The sequence below is a fragment of the Acipenser ruthenus genome, chromosome 5 (genome assembly GCF_902713425.1).
Source record: "Acipenser ruthenus chromosome 5, fAciRut3.2 maternal haplotype, whole genome shotgun sequence".
Lineage (NCBI taxonomy): Eukaryota > Metazoa > Chordata > Actinopteri > Acipenseriformes > Acipenseridae > Acipenser > Acipenser ruthenus.
Window position 1 is genome coordinate 20,438,906 of NC_081193.1, and position 16,405 is coordinate 20,455,310.

General features: G+C 35.9%; 2 protein-coding genes across 5 annotated transcripts in view; both read right to left on the bottom strand.

The window, feature by feature from the left end:
- Positions 1 to 636: 636 nt before the first annotated feature.
- On the bottom strand, positions 637 to 7,534 carry LOC117402216 (T-box transcription factor T). The gene is made up of 8 exons (XM_034003136.2): positions 6,963 to 7,534; positions 6,066 to 6,330; positions 4,572 to 4,706; positions 4,387 to 4,448; positions 3,557 to 3,618; positions 2,988 to 3,152; positions 2,103 to 2,235; positions 637 to 1,674 (listed from the first exon to the last, which is right to left on the bottom strand). The coding sequence occupies exons 1-8, from the start codon at positions 7,166 to 7,168 to the stop codon at positions 1,407 to 1,409; spliced, it is 1,296 nt and encodes a 431-aa protein (XP_033859027.1). The 5' UTR covers positions 7,169 to 7,534; the 3' UTR covers positions 637 to 1,406.
- A 6,100-nt stretch (positions 7,535 to 13,634) lies between these two features.
- The window catches only part of si:ch211-130h14.4 (uncharacterized), a 35,423-nt gene continuing 32,652 nt past the window's right edge, over positions 13,635 to 16,405 (bottom strand). For all 4 annotated transcript variants that reach the window (XM_034004277.3, XM_059023793.1, XM_034004276.3 and 1 more), the window contains 4 exons: positions 15,450 to 15,510; positions 14,798 to 14,976; positions 14,323 to 14,425; positions 13,635 to 14,075 (listed from right to left, as the gene is read on the bottom strand). In XM_034004277.3, the coding sequence (XP_033860168.1) occupies positions 13,938 to 14,075; positions 14,323 to 14,425; positions 14,798 to 14,976; positions 15,450 to 15,510 (481 nt within the window). In that variant the 3' untranslated portion in view covers positions 13,635 to 13,937. The remainder of the gene's footprint in view (positions 14,076 to 14,322; positions 14,426 to 14,797; positions 14,977 to 15,449; positions 15,511 to 16,405) is intronic.

Below are 16,405 nucleotides of genomic sequence, written 5' to 3' on the forward strand. Positions count from 1 at the left end.
ATATCACAGACCACCCTGTCTCACGCTGGGGATATCACAGACCACCCTGTCACACGCCAGGGATATCACGGACCACCCTGTCTCACGCTGGGGATATCACAGACCACCATGTCTCACGCTGGGGATATCACAGACCACCCTGTCACACGCCAGGGATATCACGGACCACCCTGTCTCACGCTGGGGATATCACAGACCACCATGTCTCACGCTGGGGATATCACAGACCACCCTGTCACACGCCAGGGATATCACAGACCACCCTGTCACACACTGGGGATATCACAGACCACCCTGTCACACGCCGGGATATCACAGACCACCCTGTCACACGCCAGGGATATCACAGACCACCCTGTCACACGCCGGGAGCCAGGATGTTCTTGTGCGAAGGTACCTGAGCTCTGGTTTTCATCTTGCTTTACACACGTTTGGCGGCAACCCTCAAATTTAGGAATGTATCTAAAATTTGTAAAAAGCAAAAACCTTATTTATATGAAAAAGACGTAAGGCAATACATACCCGCTATGATACTTTTTTATTTTTTTATTTTTGGTTATCAAATAGTTGATAGTGAAAGTGATGGTTTTAAATGGGAAGGAAATAAAAATGCAGTCTTTTTTTTTAATTGTGATATTTTTTACTTAACAAAATGCAAATACATTAAACACTTTTTAGTTTATTACTTTTTCTACAGAATAGTTGAAGCATTCTCCAAATGTAAAACATTTACACAATAACCCCAGATATGAGGCAAAAATAAAATAAACATGATTATATTAATATTTACAATATTGACAAGGGGAGAGAAAGGGGAACTGTACAGGCAGCATACAGTGCTGTGCTAAAAAAAACCTAGCAAGCTACAAGACACATGATAGAACAGAATAGTCAAGTACAGAGTGTGATGCACCACCCAAATAAGACATCTTACTGTTACACCATGGCAGTTGTACAGTGTTTACTATAACAAACGCTACAGTATCAATATTAACATTAATCGATGATAAAGTAAATTCCTCAGGCAATTATCATGAAACTATTACATGCTAACCGTTTTTTAGTTTTCTTTAGTCTTAAGTAATCGACGTTACTAAACCACAAACAGAATGTGCTTGTTTATGGTTTAATATAATTTTTTATAAATATATAGCCATACAAATGTTTGTCCAAAAGTGGGCACACTGATATACATGCCACGACCTAACCTGACAGGGTGAATAGAATTATTTTACTGCCTTTGCTACAGTACCAATTTTAATTTATTTGACTCCATATTTACATAAAATGTTGGCAAATACAATTCAAAGCCTCTTGACCTATTTGGCGAACTCCTTTTGCCACAACAGAATAAATGAGTGGATGCTGCAGATTGTCGAGATGAAAGTGGAGTTTTGTGATTTCCATTACATGGAAGGGGGGGTGATGGGGGTCCATGTGGTGGCTAGCCGGCCGTGTTGGGATGAGGTGTCGTACTGCGTGTCGTGCAAGTCTGTCGGAGCTCCGGTTTCATACAGCGGTGATCCGGAGGAGGCTGGAACAGAGTGAGGGAGAGACGGGTAGTGCGCCATGGAGCCGCGGAGGAACTGGGAGCTCAGTCCATTCGACATGCCCCCAGACTGGGAAACTGGGGTGATGGAGCTGTTACTGACAGACCACAAGCTCGGGTACTGGCTGTAAACAGAGATTTAAAAAAAAAAACACTTCAGTTTTAACCCTAATTCATTTGAAACTGGTTTATACAATGTAATAGTTGTTCTGCCGTGTTTGTCATTGCATAATCAGTAAGTCTACCAGCTTCCACCCAAAAAACATAATATTCCTTCTATATGACTGTCATTGTAGAAATAATAGATTTTTTTTTATCAGTTATTCACATTTTTGTGTACCTACATTACCTTTTTCTTTTTGATTTTGCTCCTTTTATATCCTTAAAAGCACAAAGTTAAAAACCGTATTTTAAAAAATGTCTTTAAACCTGCAACAAATAATTTCTTGTTCTTTGCAAAAAGCTTCACTATAAAGCCTGTAAACAAGACCTATTAAACAGGCCGGTTAAAATGCAGTGGCACTCTGAGAGAAGATGGCCGGAGCAGACATACCTGGAGCTGGAGACAGTGCCAGCGCTGTGTGACATGGGCAACATGCTGGAGTGCGTGGGGACCTGCAGACTGGACCAGTTGTCATGGGTCTGCAGCATGGAGAGGCAGGCGGAGGAGTTGTCTGTATAACCTGCTGCAAAACAACCATATACATTAATCACTACGAATACAAATAAAATAATGCATCATTTAATAATAACCTTTACATTCACTACTTTTTATTTTTAAGTTTTTATTTTCAACTTCTGTTTCTTATTGGGAGTTACCATTACTGTAATTCAGCTCTTCAATAAACAATTTCAGGATTAAAAATAAATAAATAAAATAAAATAAAATATAATTTCTTATATTATAAATACAGTAAACAAATGCAATATCTGTAAAGTTATCCCTATTTTACTTAAAGTAAGGCTTTGCCAAACTAGTCATAACCCAGTCTCAAATAAAGTTACTAGTAGGTGACACACAATGTGATGCTTATGTTGTTCTAAAGCTGAGGGAACACAAAGCAAATTTGTGAACATTGGCTTCCAACTTGGCTCCAGGAGACTGGGAGACCTACTTTGCTGTATCAAACTCCAAGTCTCCCTGGTGTGTCATGCAGTGGCCTGAAACCTTGTCTCCTGAAACTAAATTCAGTTCAATAAATACGTTCAATCTTTTTCAACACTGATTTGCTGAGCCATATGAATAAATGTTAATCTATTTGGTGGAGCACATTGCTTTTGGAAGAGAGCTTCCATGTCTCCCTGGCTGCCAGGTCCCTGGTTTATGACTTTAGTAAGAGATGACTAGAGAATGGCATGCCTGACATTCCTCCAGGCCCTGCTAATCTTTCTGCTGGGCGCTAAAACAGCCTGCTGTTTGACTTACTTGGGGACTTACTTGGGGAGTGGGTGTAAGGGCTGGGATAGGGGGCCGAACGGTGGTTCCTCAGTGTTGAGTACCTGTCGCAGCCATGTGAGGATGAGAGGGTCAGGGGCCCTCCAAACTGGGGGTGAGGGTTTGCAGGAGGGCACAAGCTACTAGTGCCAGGAATGAACCATGCACCTAGCGGAGAGAGGGTGGGGAATGTTTATTATTATTATTATTATTATTATTATTTATTTCTTAGCAGAAGCTGCTTATCCAGGGCGACTTACAATTGTTACAAGATATCACATTATTTTTACATACAATTACATTATTTTTTACACATTATTTTTACATACAATTACCCATTTATACAGTTGGGTTTTTACTGGAGCAATTTAGGTTAAGTACCTTGCTCAAGGGTACAACAGCAGTGTCCCCCACCTGGGATTGAACCCACGACCCTCCGGTCAAGAGTCCAGAGCCCTAACCACTACTCCACACTGCTGCCCTGTTTAGTACAGTACAGGCTTTTAATGCACAGCATCTTTATGAAACAAACTGCAGTGTTGCAGTTTCAACAAGTAGGGTAAATCACTTACACTGTGAATACCCCGACTGCTGACTGTCTCCTACATCGTCTAGGACATCTTTGTGATCACTCCTGCAGGAAGAAAATAACACAGGTTAGAAACAAATAAAGTATTTACCTACGCGCAAGGGCGTGCGCAGGAATAAAAATGTGACTGCCATTCAATGAAAGTTCATACGCTGTGGCGTTTTTTTTTAACACTGAAACGTCCTTCTGCAGTTGCAATAACAGATAGCGTGGCCAAAAGCACCAGTAGGTCGAATTCATCTGGATACAGAAGTCCCGGGTCATGGTCTTTACAGACCTTCATGAGTTCTGGCAAAGACATTGCATTGTCCGATTCCTGAGCGTTAAAATAGGCTCAGTGTGGTGTACAAATAAATCGCACTGCATTTCAGGAACTCTGCATTGAAATTCTTGATTCAGCTTCACAAGTGCTTTCCCTTTAGTATATTAACAGTTTTCAGGTTTTCAGTTTAGCATAAAATAGTATCATTTTAAAAATGTGCGGGTTTTCCACTACTTGTAGTACTGCAGCTGGACTCGAGCATTAAGGGGACGTGTGCAAACCGAGTACATGCGCGTCCATAACTGCAAGTTATGAGGAAATACGTTCAGTTTGTGAGTGACAGAAAGGACAAACGCAATACATAAGCAGAAATCAATATTTTGGAGATGATTATTGGAGGGGCCAGTGCCCCTGCTTGCCCCACACACCCCCACCCCCACCCCCACCCCCACCCCCTTGTGCACGCCCCTGCTTACGTGAAAAACAAAAAACAACTGAATAACATAATCGCACTTTTGTTTTTATAGATATAAATAGAACAGAAAACGTACCTTTCTTTGGCATCAAGGAAGGCCTTTGCAAATGGGTTGTATTTTATTTTGAGAGCTGTAATCTGCAGAAAAACAAAAAAGAAAAAGATGGTCAAAAACTGTTTTTGTAATTGTGCAGAGATTTCAATAGGATGCAACATATTTAAAAAAAAAAAAACAAGAAGTTTTTTTGGTTCTTACTCTACCTCTTCGTTCTGGTATGCTGTCACTGCGATAAACTGTGTTTCCGGGAAGGGATGGCTGGTAATCATGCGCTGCGGACCTCCAACCCTCACGATGTGGATCCTGGGCTCATACTTGTGAAGAGAGTTCAGCATGATCTGTGGGATTAATGAGGCATGTGTTTAGTATAGCATGATGCTCTCAGATCTACACATCCTTTATATATATATATATATATATATATATATATATATATATATATATATATATATTTAGCTCAAAGAGCCAGCTGCCCAACGTTTCGATATGTTGTACATATCTTTCTCAAGGGAGCCTGTGTTTGAATCCAAACATTGGAGGTATTTATAGGTTTTTGACGGCATGACAACTACTTGTTATTGTTTACATTCAAATTCATGATTTATTCTTACATGATGTAATGGTGTTCTATATATTGTGACATCATTTTTACTTCTATCTTTGAATCTGTATTAATTCTAATTAACACTACTTTATATAAACTTATATTTTTATTATATCGTGCAATGCTGGCTCTGAGGATCAGTCTAGATTTGGCCTCCCCAGCGCATCAGCATGCACAACTTTTGAATGAATTTTGTATATTTATTTAAATGTTATATATTTATTGAAGTTAATTAGTTCATTCTTTTCTGTTGAGTCCCGCCGGCATAATCGTGTTCAGTCTATTGATCCATTTACTTTCTTTTATTCTTCTATATGTCGCATTGTCTAATTTGAGCTGTTCTAATACTACAAACTTTACATCATTTATGTCATGTCCCTGACTGGTGAAGTGCTGTACTATTGGTTCATTCATTTTTTTATTTCTAATTAATGAAAGGTGGTTCTGAATTCTTTTATATAAAGTAGTTCCAGTCTCTCCAACAAATTTGATTTCATCACATTTTTCACAGGCTATTCCATAAACAACATTGCTATTTTTACAGTAGGTATTAGTTTTTAGTGGATATGTGGTGTTCTTATGTTTAATTATATTTTTACGTTTGTCTATGTATTTACACACTTTACATCTACTAGTGCATATGTTCGTAGAACCTATTTTGTCAATGATTCTTTTATGTTTACTGTGAACTAAAATATCACCTAAATTAGCTTCTCTTTTGAATGCTACAACTGGGGCCTTAAGAAATACTTTTTTTAATTTCTCTGAATTATGTAGAATCTGCAAGTGTTTCCAAACTATCTTAGAAATATTGGGCAAAAATTTAGAGTAGTATAAAATATCAGGACATCCTGTAAATGAGGTATCTGTCTCAATGGGTAAATCTCCTTGTTAAATATATACAAAATATTAGCACTGTGTTTTAATAATAATAATAATAATAATAATAATAATAATAATAATAATAATAAGGCGTTTTTTATCATTACCCCTATAAAATATAAAAAAGTTCAACTAATCACATTTTTGCATGATACATCATTAATAAAAATAAGGTTACAGCATTTCTAGAATAAGAAGAAACGTCGCTGACCTGTCCACCCCCGTTGAGTTTGTTGGTGAGTTTGACTTTACTGAAGGAGACGGGCGCTTTCATCCAGTGGGCTCCGAAGTTGGGAGAGTCAGGGTGAATGTAGACGCAGCTAGGGGCATGTGGTTCAGGTTTACCACCTGGAACCCACTCCCCGTTCACGTACTTCCACCGGTGGTTGTCGGCAGCCACGAAATCAAGCAGGAAAGAGTACATGGCATTGGGGTCGAGGCCAGACACGTTCACCTTCAGAACGGGAAACATCCTCCTGTATAACACAATCACGAGATAGGGCTCTGTTAGTATTACGTGTACAGCATTGCAACGATTACCAATCGTTCAAATGAAGTGACATATTGTTTTATTTTGAATCAATATGTCGCAAACATCATGAAACCTTCCACGTTTTCCATGTTCAACTGTAATCAAAATGTTCACCTCGCGGGCACGCATAAATCCAAGATAATATTGTTTTCTAGAAATCCCCTTTCTCTACTGAAAATCAATTACTCACTTTCTCTATCCTACACTGCAGTCGTTTCAAAGATTCAATGCAAATCACCTTCTACTGCTAAATTGAAAAGGTTATTATTATTATTATTATTATTATTATTATTATTATTATTATTATTAATAAAATCGATCTATCTATCTCTATATCTATCTATCTATCTATCTATCTATCTATCTATCTATCTATCTATCTATCTCTATATATATATCCAAACCAATATGTGTTTTCTCCAAATATGAAACTATAGTTCTCCTGTTTGAATTTAGTTAAAATATTGTTTTGCTGTTGAGTTAGGGAAAACCAATTAATATAAGCTACATGCAAATAGCCTACTATAATGATGTGTGGTACCCAGCCCGGTTATTACCAAAGGCACATGTTCATACCTTCCATTCTTGGTGACAATCATCTCGTTCGTGAGTTCCTTAAACTTGTTCCACAGTTCATTTTCGTCCAGGTTGACTTTGAGTTCTCGCTCAGTGGGGTCTCCCTTTTCGCTGCCAGCCTGCAGTTCATTTTCCACGGCACTCAGAAGATGATCCACTCTGTACTGGACACTCTTCCCAGAATTTTCTGTCGCTGTGGCAGTCATGATGTCAAAGTTCTCCAAAAGTCCCAATATGTTGTGGTTATTTTACTTCAAGTCTTTCCACCTACTTTCGGGATTCAGTCTTTAAGAAAGTGCGTCCAATAAAATCCCGTAGCACCCAATGGACAGCTAAGTTGTTTCTGATGGTCACCTCGATTAGGTGCCAACAAATAGTCCTCGACTTCCCCGATGACATCAGCAAAGATTTTAGGAGGACTCTGGTTGGCTTGAACTTGCTTTGATGTGGAATTCTCAGTCTCTGATTGGTCAGAGGCGGCCATATCAGTCAAGATGAGTGAAGTCTCTGAAGTTAATTGCTTGGCAATTTGAAATGGAGCGATTTTACGTAAATCTGCAAATGTTTACACCTATATCAAAGCCGGTAGCTGTAATAAGGAAATGGCTTGTCAGATTTATTCAGCCTCAACCTGTTTGTTTACAGGAAAAACCATCACAACATTATAATAATAATAATAATAATAATAATAATAATAATAATAATTGCCATGAAAATCAAAAATAACTCTAACACGTGTTGGTTATTTACAAGCAATTAATATTTTCGTTTATAATTTATTATTATTATTATTATTATTAGTAGCAGTAGTAGTAGTAGTAGTAGTAATATTAGGCTATTAGTATTAGTTGTGAGGAAACGGTTAAGAGGCCTACTAATGTTTAAAAGTAGCCAACATCTTCTTACTGTTTTTTTTTCTGTGATTATATATATATATATATATATATATATATATATATATATATATATATATATAATTTTAATTAAAACAAAATGGAACTTGAAGTAGGCCTATATGAGTAGCCCAATAATAAAACCCAACTTGACCAAATTTAGAATTTATCTTTTATTAGGAATTGTTTATAAGAAATACATTTATCAAGACGTTGAATCGTTATGGTTAGTTTTAGATAGGTAGTTTGCGAGATTTCAGAGCAGCATTCTTAATAGCTTACATAAATATGTTTGCAACGTGCTATCTCATTGCTTAAGTTTTTGATGAGATCACCTTGCAATGATATCATATATTCGGTAGCTATCCAAAATATTTCATATGATGTATTAAAATTGTGGCTTTTTATTTTTAACAATAATAATACAGAGACTAAGGATATACACAATGTAATAATTACACTTTTCAGATCTGCTTTATACGTTTTCATTTTGCTACAGTTCATTTGACTGTGTCCAAATGTTGCCGTTTATGTTGTATTTTATGGCGTGGATATTAATTTATTTATCTTTTTTTAACACTAAATGAACTCCAACTTACATTATATATATATATATATATATATATATATATATATATATATATATATATATATATATATATATATAATTTTATGTTGGTCATATACGCTAAACATAATTCGGTGATTTGATACAATGTAATATAAGTAAGCTATTCCTGCAAGGCGCTTGTGGCGTTAGATGCTGGTCACATTAAACTAATCCCTTAATTCATATTATTTTAATATTCCACAGTTCGATATGTCTTTTGTACTGAAAACATTCGGTGCATTTAACCTTTCTCTGATGGGTTTAAAAATGGGACTGACGCAGAGTCGGGAGACAGTTCGGTTTTATGTTTATTCAGCCTAATATCCCATGTTGTATATGGAGCCAAGTAAAGGCGTTTATTGGGCTTCTTTACTTTGCGAATCGTCGTATCTGAGAAGAGGCGACAACAACGAGCAGGAAATCGTTCAGTTAAACCTTCCACTCAAAACAATAACCTGTAAGCTTATTCTTCACTCAATGTTACACTGAAAATTATATCAAAACTGGGTAAAATAAGATGCAAGGGGTTATAAAAATAATTTACACAGTACTAGGTTTTCAGCATTCTAAGTAAATCAGAACGCTGATTACAGATTATAACGGATCAACAATTCATATTATTGATTGTTTTCTTAATTTTTAATCTAATAGAAACTGTTTGGGAGTACAGCAATCAATAGACTGATATAAAACTTTAGGAATACAATTCTGATTTATAGCAAATCATATATATATATATATATATATATATATATATATATATATATATATATATATATTATAATAAAAACAACATACACACACAAACACATTTTTTTTTTACATGGCTCCCTTGTTATATATTAAACATTAAATTAAAACACATAGTAGTAATACTAATAATAATAATAATAATAATAATAATAATAATAATAACCTATTGTCAAATATTGTTCATGAACATGTTTTAAAAGACAGGGCGTACAATAAAGACCGGCTTAAAAATAAAATATGTGTGGGGGCTTAAAACAAACAAAAAAAAAACAGAAAAAACAGGGAAGAAGTTTTGTAGCCAACATGGAACATAAAAATGTGGATGTCCTTTGGGTGTATAGCGCTCAGTGGATCAGCTATTGAGCCTCTGAGGAGTAAGGGGAGGCAATTATTACTTCTTCCTAATTTAAACGCATCTTTAATTGCAGCAGGGTCCTCTGGGCTGAAAGCTGTGCCGTTATTTTCAGCAGACGCTTTTCAGTGTGGGTTACCGTGCATGACCTTTTATTGCCAAAAGCTTCCTCCAGTCCGTAGCTGTAAAACCTCTCACTGGCAACTTGTGCAAATGTATGCTTTGCGCTTTATATGATTTTTCGTTTTCTTTTAATTGTTGATTTTCTCACTGCATTGTATCACAGTAATCATGATAAATAAGTGTCCTATTCTAATTATACTTCAATTATTTTATATTAAATACTAGTATCTAAGCCAGAATAATTGTATAAGAATTCTTAATAAATAAAAACAACGGTATTTTGTTTTTTGTACAATTTATTTAGCTATTTAATTCATATTCAGCAACCTATTTTCTTCGGTAGCTGTAGCAACTTGTTTTAATAACGCAATCTTTGTACCGTTATATGCTTTGGAAGATGTTTATACATTTAAAATGTGTTCACAATTTAACCATTTTTTAGTATCTTGTAAAGACGTACATGTGACAGACGAGTTATCTGTGTTGCAAGTCTTCAAATATAATAATATTCTCCAAACACTGCGCTCACAGATTTCTTTTAAATTAATTGCATTTTTTTTGTTTGAATGAAACTCAAAACTCTATAAAAAACACACACACAAAATTACTCAAGACACAATTAATTGTTTCTGCATGCGCACAAATAAACAATCGTTTGCAGAAAAAAAAAAGTTTGTATCTCTGTGGCGCGTGGCACTTTGTGTCGCTGTTTAATTGAGATTAATTAGATTAGGGCTCGGGTGACTGGTTAGATAACAACGGTCGTATAGAGCACAGGTAGTAGGTGTGCCTCCGAAAATAAAATATGGAATAGTTAATCAGTGCATTCTAAATTGAGCTAGTTAGAGGATAGATGAATATACTGTATATACTAATATACAGTTCCCCGTGATTTCCCCTGTCAATCAAAACTTAATTGTGCAAATCACAGCTGACAGATTGTTCATCTGGAGGTGGGACGGTCAGTGTTAAAGTCATGTGATTGCTCTATTGGGAGATGTGATCTAAAGGCGTAATTTTGTGAGGGCAAACAGAACTGAACAACCTGATTTGACGCAACAGTGCCACCTCCCTGCCGTGGAACCTGTTGTTCGGTCAAACAGCCCGGTCTGCACACAGTGAAACATGGTGGAGCCCCGCAGGTACACCAATGGCCAAAAGTTTTGCATCAACTACGTTTTATTTTTGTTGGAATGAAACAATTAAAATAAATAAATAAATAAATAAATAAATAAATAAATACAAATAAAAGTAGATGTAAGTATGGAAAACTACAAAGCGGTATGTAATCTAATGTTAACGTAACATTATTCATCAGGCTTCATTGGACTAAGAATGTTAACGTGTATAAACATTGCTTATTTTTTAATTATGAGCACTAAATTATGTCAACGACCGCTCACAGGGGTCATCCGAGACAGAGTGCTACGGTAAAAGTCTGAATATTGGCAAATCTTATGATTTAATGATTTAATGATAAATGTCGACATTTACCGCTTTACTGGGTAAATCTGAAGAACAACCAAGTGCTTTCACAAATAACCTACGGTAAATGTCCGAAAAGCAATCTATTTCTTCACAATTGTGAACATTTACCACCTTACTTAGTTGATATATCCTCCATTGTAGAGTTGGAAGAGAAACTCGGGACGAACACAGATTTAAACAGCTTGGTAAGTTTAACTTTATAAAGACAAGCCCCCTTTTCCCAACCCTTAATAATGGTAGTGGATATAGTGCCTTTTCTGTGCGCCTCTGCTTTCCAGTAACACTAATACGCCTACTGGCACAGGCTGACGCTTCTGTGACAGATCTGTAATAATTGACTATTGCATTGGTTCTATCTTAATAAATTTCACACCTAATTTTGTAGATTTCTCACCTTGGGTTGATGGGGGCGCAGATGTGAAGGAAACGGTCTGGCGAGTGCTCGGCAAAACAATCAAAAATGATTTGGCAAAATAAACTGGACTGGACTGAACGGGAAAAGGCCATTCTAGGACCTAGTGCTAAAGGATGCTGTTTTTTTGTAAGTGCGTTTTCATCTGTATTACTGCATTGAGTTTTAGATCTTTTACTCTGTTACATACATAATCATGTACAATCATATATACAGTATATAAATAGATTACATTAATATTTTCAGTGGTTTTGTGCAGTTAAATAAGTTAAATACTGGTATAGAAGCTGGAATGGGTAACATGGGTAGTCTTTATTAGGGCATGCTAAATGGAATATATATATGTGTGTGTGTGTGTGTGTGTGTGTATATTTTAAATCTGAAGTTCATTTCTGAATGATTGTGTTTATTGGATAATTCTGTAAGTGGCATTAGAAGGAACAGCTTAACATCAAAAGCTATAGATGGGGAAATTGAATGCCTTGTAAAGAGATGGTTCCAGTTGACTGGAGTCAGAGCAGGAGGACGTAAAGCTATATGCAAAAGCATGTAGGCGCTACCTAAGATGCTATTTCAAGAAGAAATGAACTTGCATCTCTTGTGTATGACTGTAAATCTAGACATTTTTGGTGCTCTTACTCCATTCTATATAATTGTAAATACAAAAGTTTTTTTTTTATTCTTTTAGTAAAGTGAATATTTGTTTCCTTGTTCAGTGATTTTATGTCCATTAATGTAAATAAATGTTGTTCCTTTTTCAGTTAACTTATGTCTTATGGTTAAATTTCTTGTATGCATGCAAAGATCCTTCAGATACATGACATTCTATACAAAAAAGCTTGTAAAAAGTGACTGTGCGTGGGACTAGAATATTTCATCAATTTACTGTTGGTTTGCAGAGGTTCAAAACAAAGGAAATTGATTTATTAGATTTTTAGAATGATTTATGCAGGCCTCAATTTAGACAGGTTTTACTGAACCAAATCTGGTGTCGCCATGGCCTGGCTAGGTCCTATTCTTTTTGGCTTGACATTTGGAATTCAAAGCTACACTGGTAGGGCTCCAGGCTCTCCACTGGACCGGCTCCAGGCCGGCTCTAGCACCAGGCTGGCTCCGTTGGACTGGGTCCGGGTTATCTATTTATATTTATATTTAAATAGATAAATAACATTATATATTATAGGTAATATTTTTGATACCTGTCACTTAAAATATCGTAATTGTTTTTAGTAAAAAAAAAAGAAGACTGCTTTAACATAACTGCAACTAACTATACACAATTTCCAGATAAGCAACACTCCACATCAAGCTAATAGTGCACGTTATTTATGCAGCAACACATTCACCACAGAGCAGTGAAACCTGGCAGTAGGCTATTTTAGTAGCCTATTGTACTGTTTGTTTTTCAGAATCTTCAGCTTTCCATTAACAACAGCAATAATCTAGCAGGTTGGTATCAGCATTTCATACAGTGCCATGCAATGCTAATCCAGGTAAAGTTCAATATGCTTGGCTGTCAGTAAGCAACTCTATTTTAGTTTTTTTTTCCTTTAGAACTAAACCAGGTCTGGAATATTTTTTTGAGGTGAGTTGGAAAGTTCAATAGAATAAGATAACAAAGAGACCATTCTTTACTGTTAAAGATTACTGCAAGCTGTAGACAGAAGGCAAAATATGTATTTTACATTTGCTTATTATTTTGGATAAGGCCTAGGCATTTTATAAAATGCCCACAACTTTGCATTTGTGCAGATGCAGTCTGATGATTAGTAACTGTATGTATTAACAAGTAAAATGTTAAGAACTGAAAAATAGGCAGTATGCTTTGGTGTATGAATTTGTTATAGATGCTATTATATATATATAAAAAATCTTTAATGTTTTTTTTTTAAATTTCCTTTATTCTCATAATAATTAATGCTGTTGGTGTTTTAACACAAATGATTTACTTATAGCTCATTTTTATTTTGCATATAAAAAACAGGTTTTACGCATTCTGAAGTTTAGTAATCCTATGTAAGTTTAATACTAAACTATGAACTTAAAGTATATGGCACAATGGCGTCTTCCAGAATTGTACATCAACACCATGAGGATTAACCATTGCTGTAATCAACCCTAGGACAGTTCCAGATGCTTGCAAATTTGAAACTTTTTTGCCTCTGGTTATAAATGAGAAAAAGACATTGCCTATTGATAGACTCTGCTGTGGTTCTAAAAGGAATTAGGCTAGGCTAGGCTTGGCTATGCAAACACTGATAATCTGATTTCTGCAAGTGGTACCTGGGAGCCCCTGTCAGCTTTTCTTAACTTTTTATTTTTTGCTTTGACCATCAAACTATTGCTAAACATTCTGGGACATGACTGCATTGGCTGAGGCTTCAGATACTAGATCTGGTAATGGATTGGCACGTTTTTCTTTGACATCACAGGAGCCCATGCTGGTGTAGTTTATCCAAAACTTGCTGGCCTGCTTGACTTTCTAAAAGAGACAATATAGTTGGTAAAACAAATCAACTTAGATTCAGAACAGAAAGGACCATTTCTGGCCCATGGTTCACATGCAAAGTGAAAGTTTTATGTTCTGTGGAAATAGCTTTTGTGTTTTTCCCTGTTGGTATTGACTTGTTAGGCAGATTTATATGAGCCTGCATGTAGCCACATTAACATTACAAAGTCCATTAAATGTCAAGTAAATACTAGATAAAAGACAAAACAGTCGCACTTACCAAAACACGATTATTCTGGCAAACCTCTTCCATGGTTAGAGGGGCAGCAGGCTGGAAAGGGGGTACATCATTTTCCACGAAGATCTTACTAGCTATAGAAGAACTTCAAGGATGAAAATAAGAAAAGAAGACTGGTACTGCCCACATTGTGCTAGACACTTTCAAACATGGCATTGTTATTTCACATGTTACTATGTAGTGCTTATGGGGATTTTTAAGCCGTTTCAAAAGCACATTTTCAGAGAGGAACAAAACAAGTATTTCAGTGACATCTAACACCTAATCAACATCTACTCGCAAAATGTAAGTTTGGCACACAGACAGATAAAGAGATATAAGTACTGTTCTCAAGAAAATTGAAAAAGTGGTTCCAGATAGAAGTAAACATTTTAATTGTGTGACACAGACAAGACAGAATGCCTTCAGAACCCCCATATAAATGTAAAATCTAGTCACAATTTACAAAAGCACTTACTGATACAGAAGGGCTGTGCCCTTGCTGATGTCTTGTTTAAAGCAATCGATAGTAGGACTGTTGGATTCTGCAGGGTACGGATGAAATGGACCACACAGCGGAGGCAGGGAGGGTTCAGCAGCTGGACTTTCCTTCAGTGTTCCCATTATTTCATTATCATTGGGGAACAGGTAAGGGATCTTGAAAGAAAAAGGCAAATATGGCTTTATTCCATTGTAATAACAATGTAAAAAGATACAAACTACAACACGAACTAGCACATTCAACTGGAACATTTATGACTCGTGAGTGCATCATTATTTTGTATTAAGTATTTTCAGTAAATGTACCCACAAATTTAAACCACTGCGTAACACCCTGCAACATAACTGTCTCAATACTTACTGTAGCTGCCTCCTATGTATTACACATTGGCAGCAACTGTACATTTTTGAGAATACTGTAATAGTGTTGCATATATTGGAAGAGATACTCAATCGAGTTTTAAATCAGTATTCTAATTAATAAACTTTATAATCAGTTTTATTTTACCAGTAGTTCTATGTATCACATTTGTTCAATTTAATTAGCATTACTTAACTAAATTCATCCTCCACTACGGATTCTAAACTGAGCCACACAGATGATTTAAACTAAAGGGCTGATTACCGACCAGATTGTGGACATTGCACTTCTCTTCAAAGTCTGTAAACTGCCCGTTTCTATCCAGCAGTCTGCCCATGGTAGCACCAAACATAGAAAAACAAATTCAGAAGAAAGAAAAAAGGGGTAATCACTCACTGAACATTCAATCTGTAAGGACTACAGTAATACAGTCCCACACAGAAAACACTTTGTTAAATAGGCAGTATGCTTTGGTGTATGAATTTGTTATAGATGCTATTATATATAAAAAAAATATTTAAAGCACTCAAAAACGTTTTACATACTGTGTATGGAGAATTGATGCCGGAATTATAATCAGATTTCCTTGTTTTATTATTCTAATTACTACTGAAACCTTTGGATGATTAACAGTTAATATTATTTGTCTCCGGGCCTCTGAAGTAAAACAATAATAAAAAAATAAAAATAAAAATAAACTACAGTACTTTTTTAAAGGAATTATTTACATGGTGGTAGTGATTTTGATTTATAAATCGTACTGGAGCTGTAGATACTGTTAAGGCTGTAGTTATATTTTAAATTGATCAAACAGGCAGGAGGTCACGCACTTTATATAGTCATACACCTCAACTGCCAAGCTGTTTGCCAGGGTAGAAGAAATAAGACATGACTAATAAGATGCTCAGTCAGTGCGTGTACAAGAGCTAAAGATGATGATGTTCCGACAGAAAAAATGAAATACTTCAAATCAAATTGAGACTTGCAGCTAAATTCATGAGAAGACATCCTCATTTGCATTACAGTCAGATGAACACACTTTTCTCTTCAATGTCATTTCCCTTTGTCTGTTTTAGCTGATTAAAGGGACTTGAAAAACTACAAGGGCTCTAATTTTTTACAACAAAGGGGGGCGTCTGTCCTTTCAGTCAAAACAACGACTAGTCGGCAATTCAAATGCTAATAACTGCAGGCCTGAATTGGCCAGTAAAGTGGTGAGTGACT

Excerpts from the sequence above, each read along its gene's own strand:
- LOC117402216 (XM_034003136.2), bottom strand. The coding sequence starts at position 7,168 with ATGACTGCCACAGCGACAGAAAATTCTGGGAAGAGTGTCCAGTACAGA. Across the intron at positions 4,449-4,571 it reads CAGCATACCAGAACGAAGAG|ATTACAGCTCTCAAAATAAA; the intron begins GTAGAGTAAGAA and ends GTTTTTCTGCAG. Across the intron at positions 3,619-4,386 it reads TTCCTTGATGCCAAAGAAAG|GAGTGATCACAAAGATGTCC; the intron begins GTACGTTTTCTG and ends TTCTTCCTGCAG.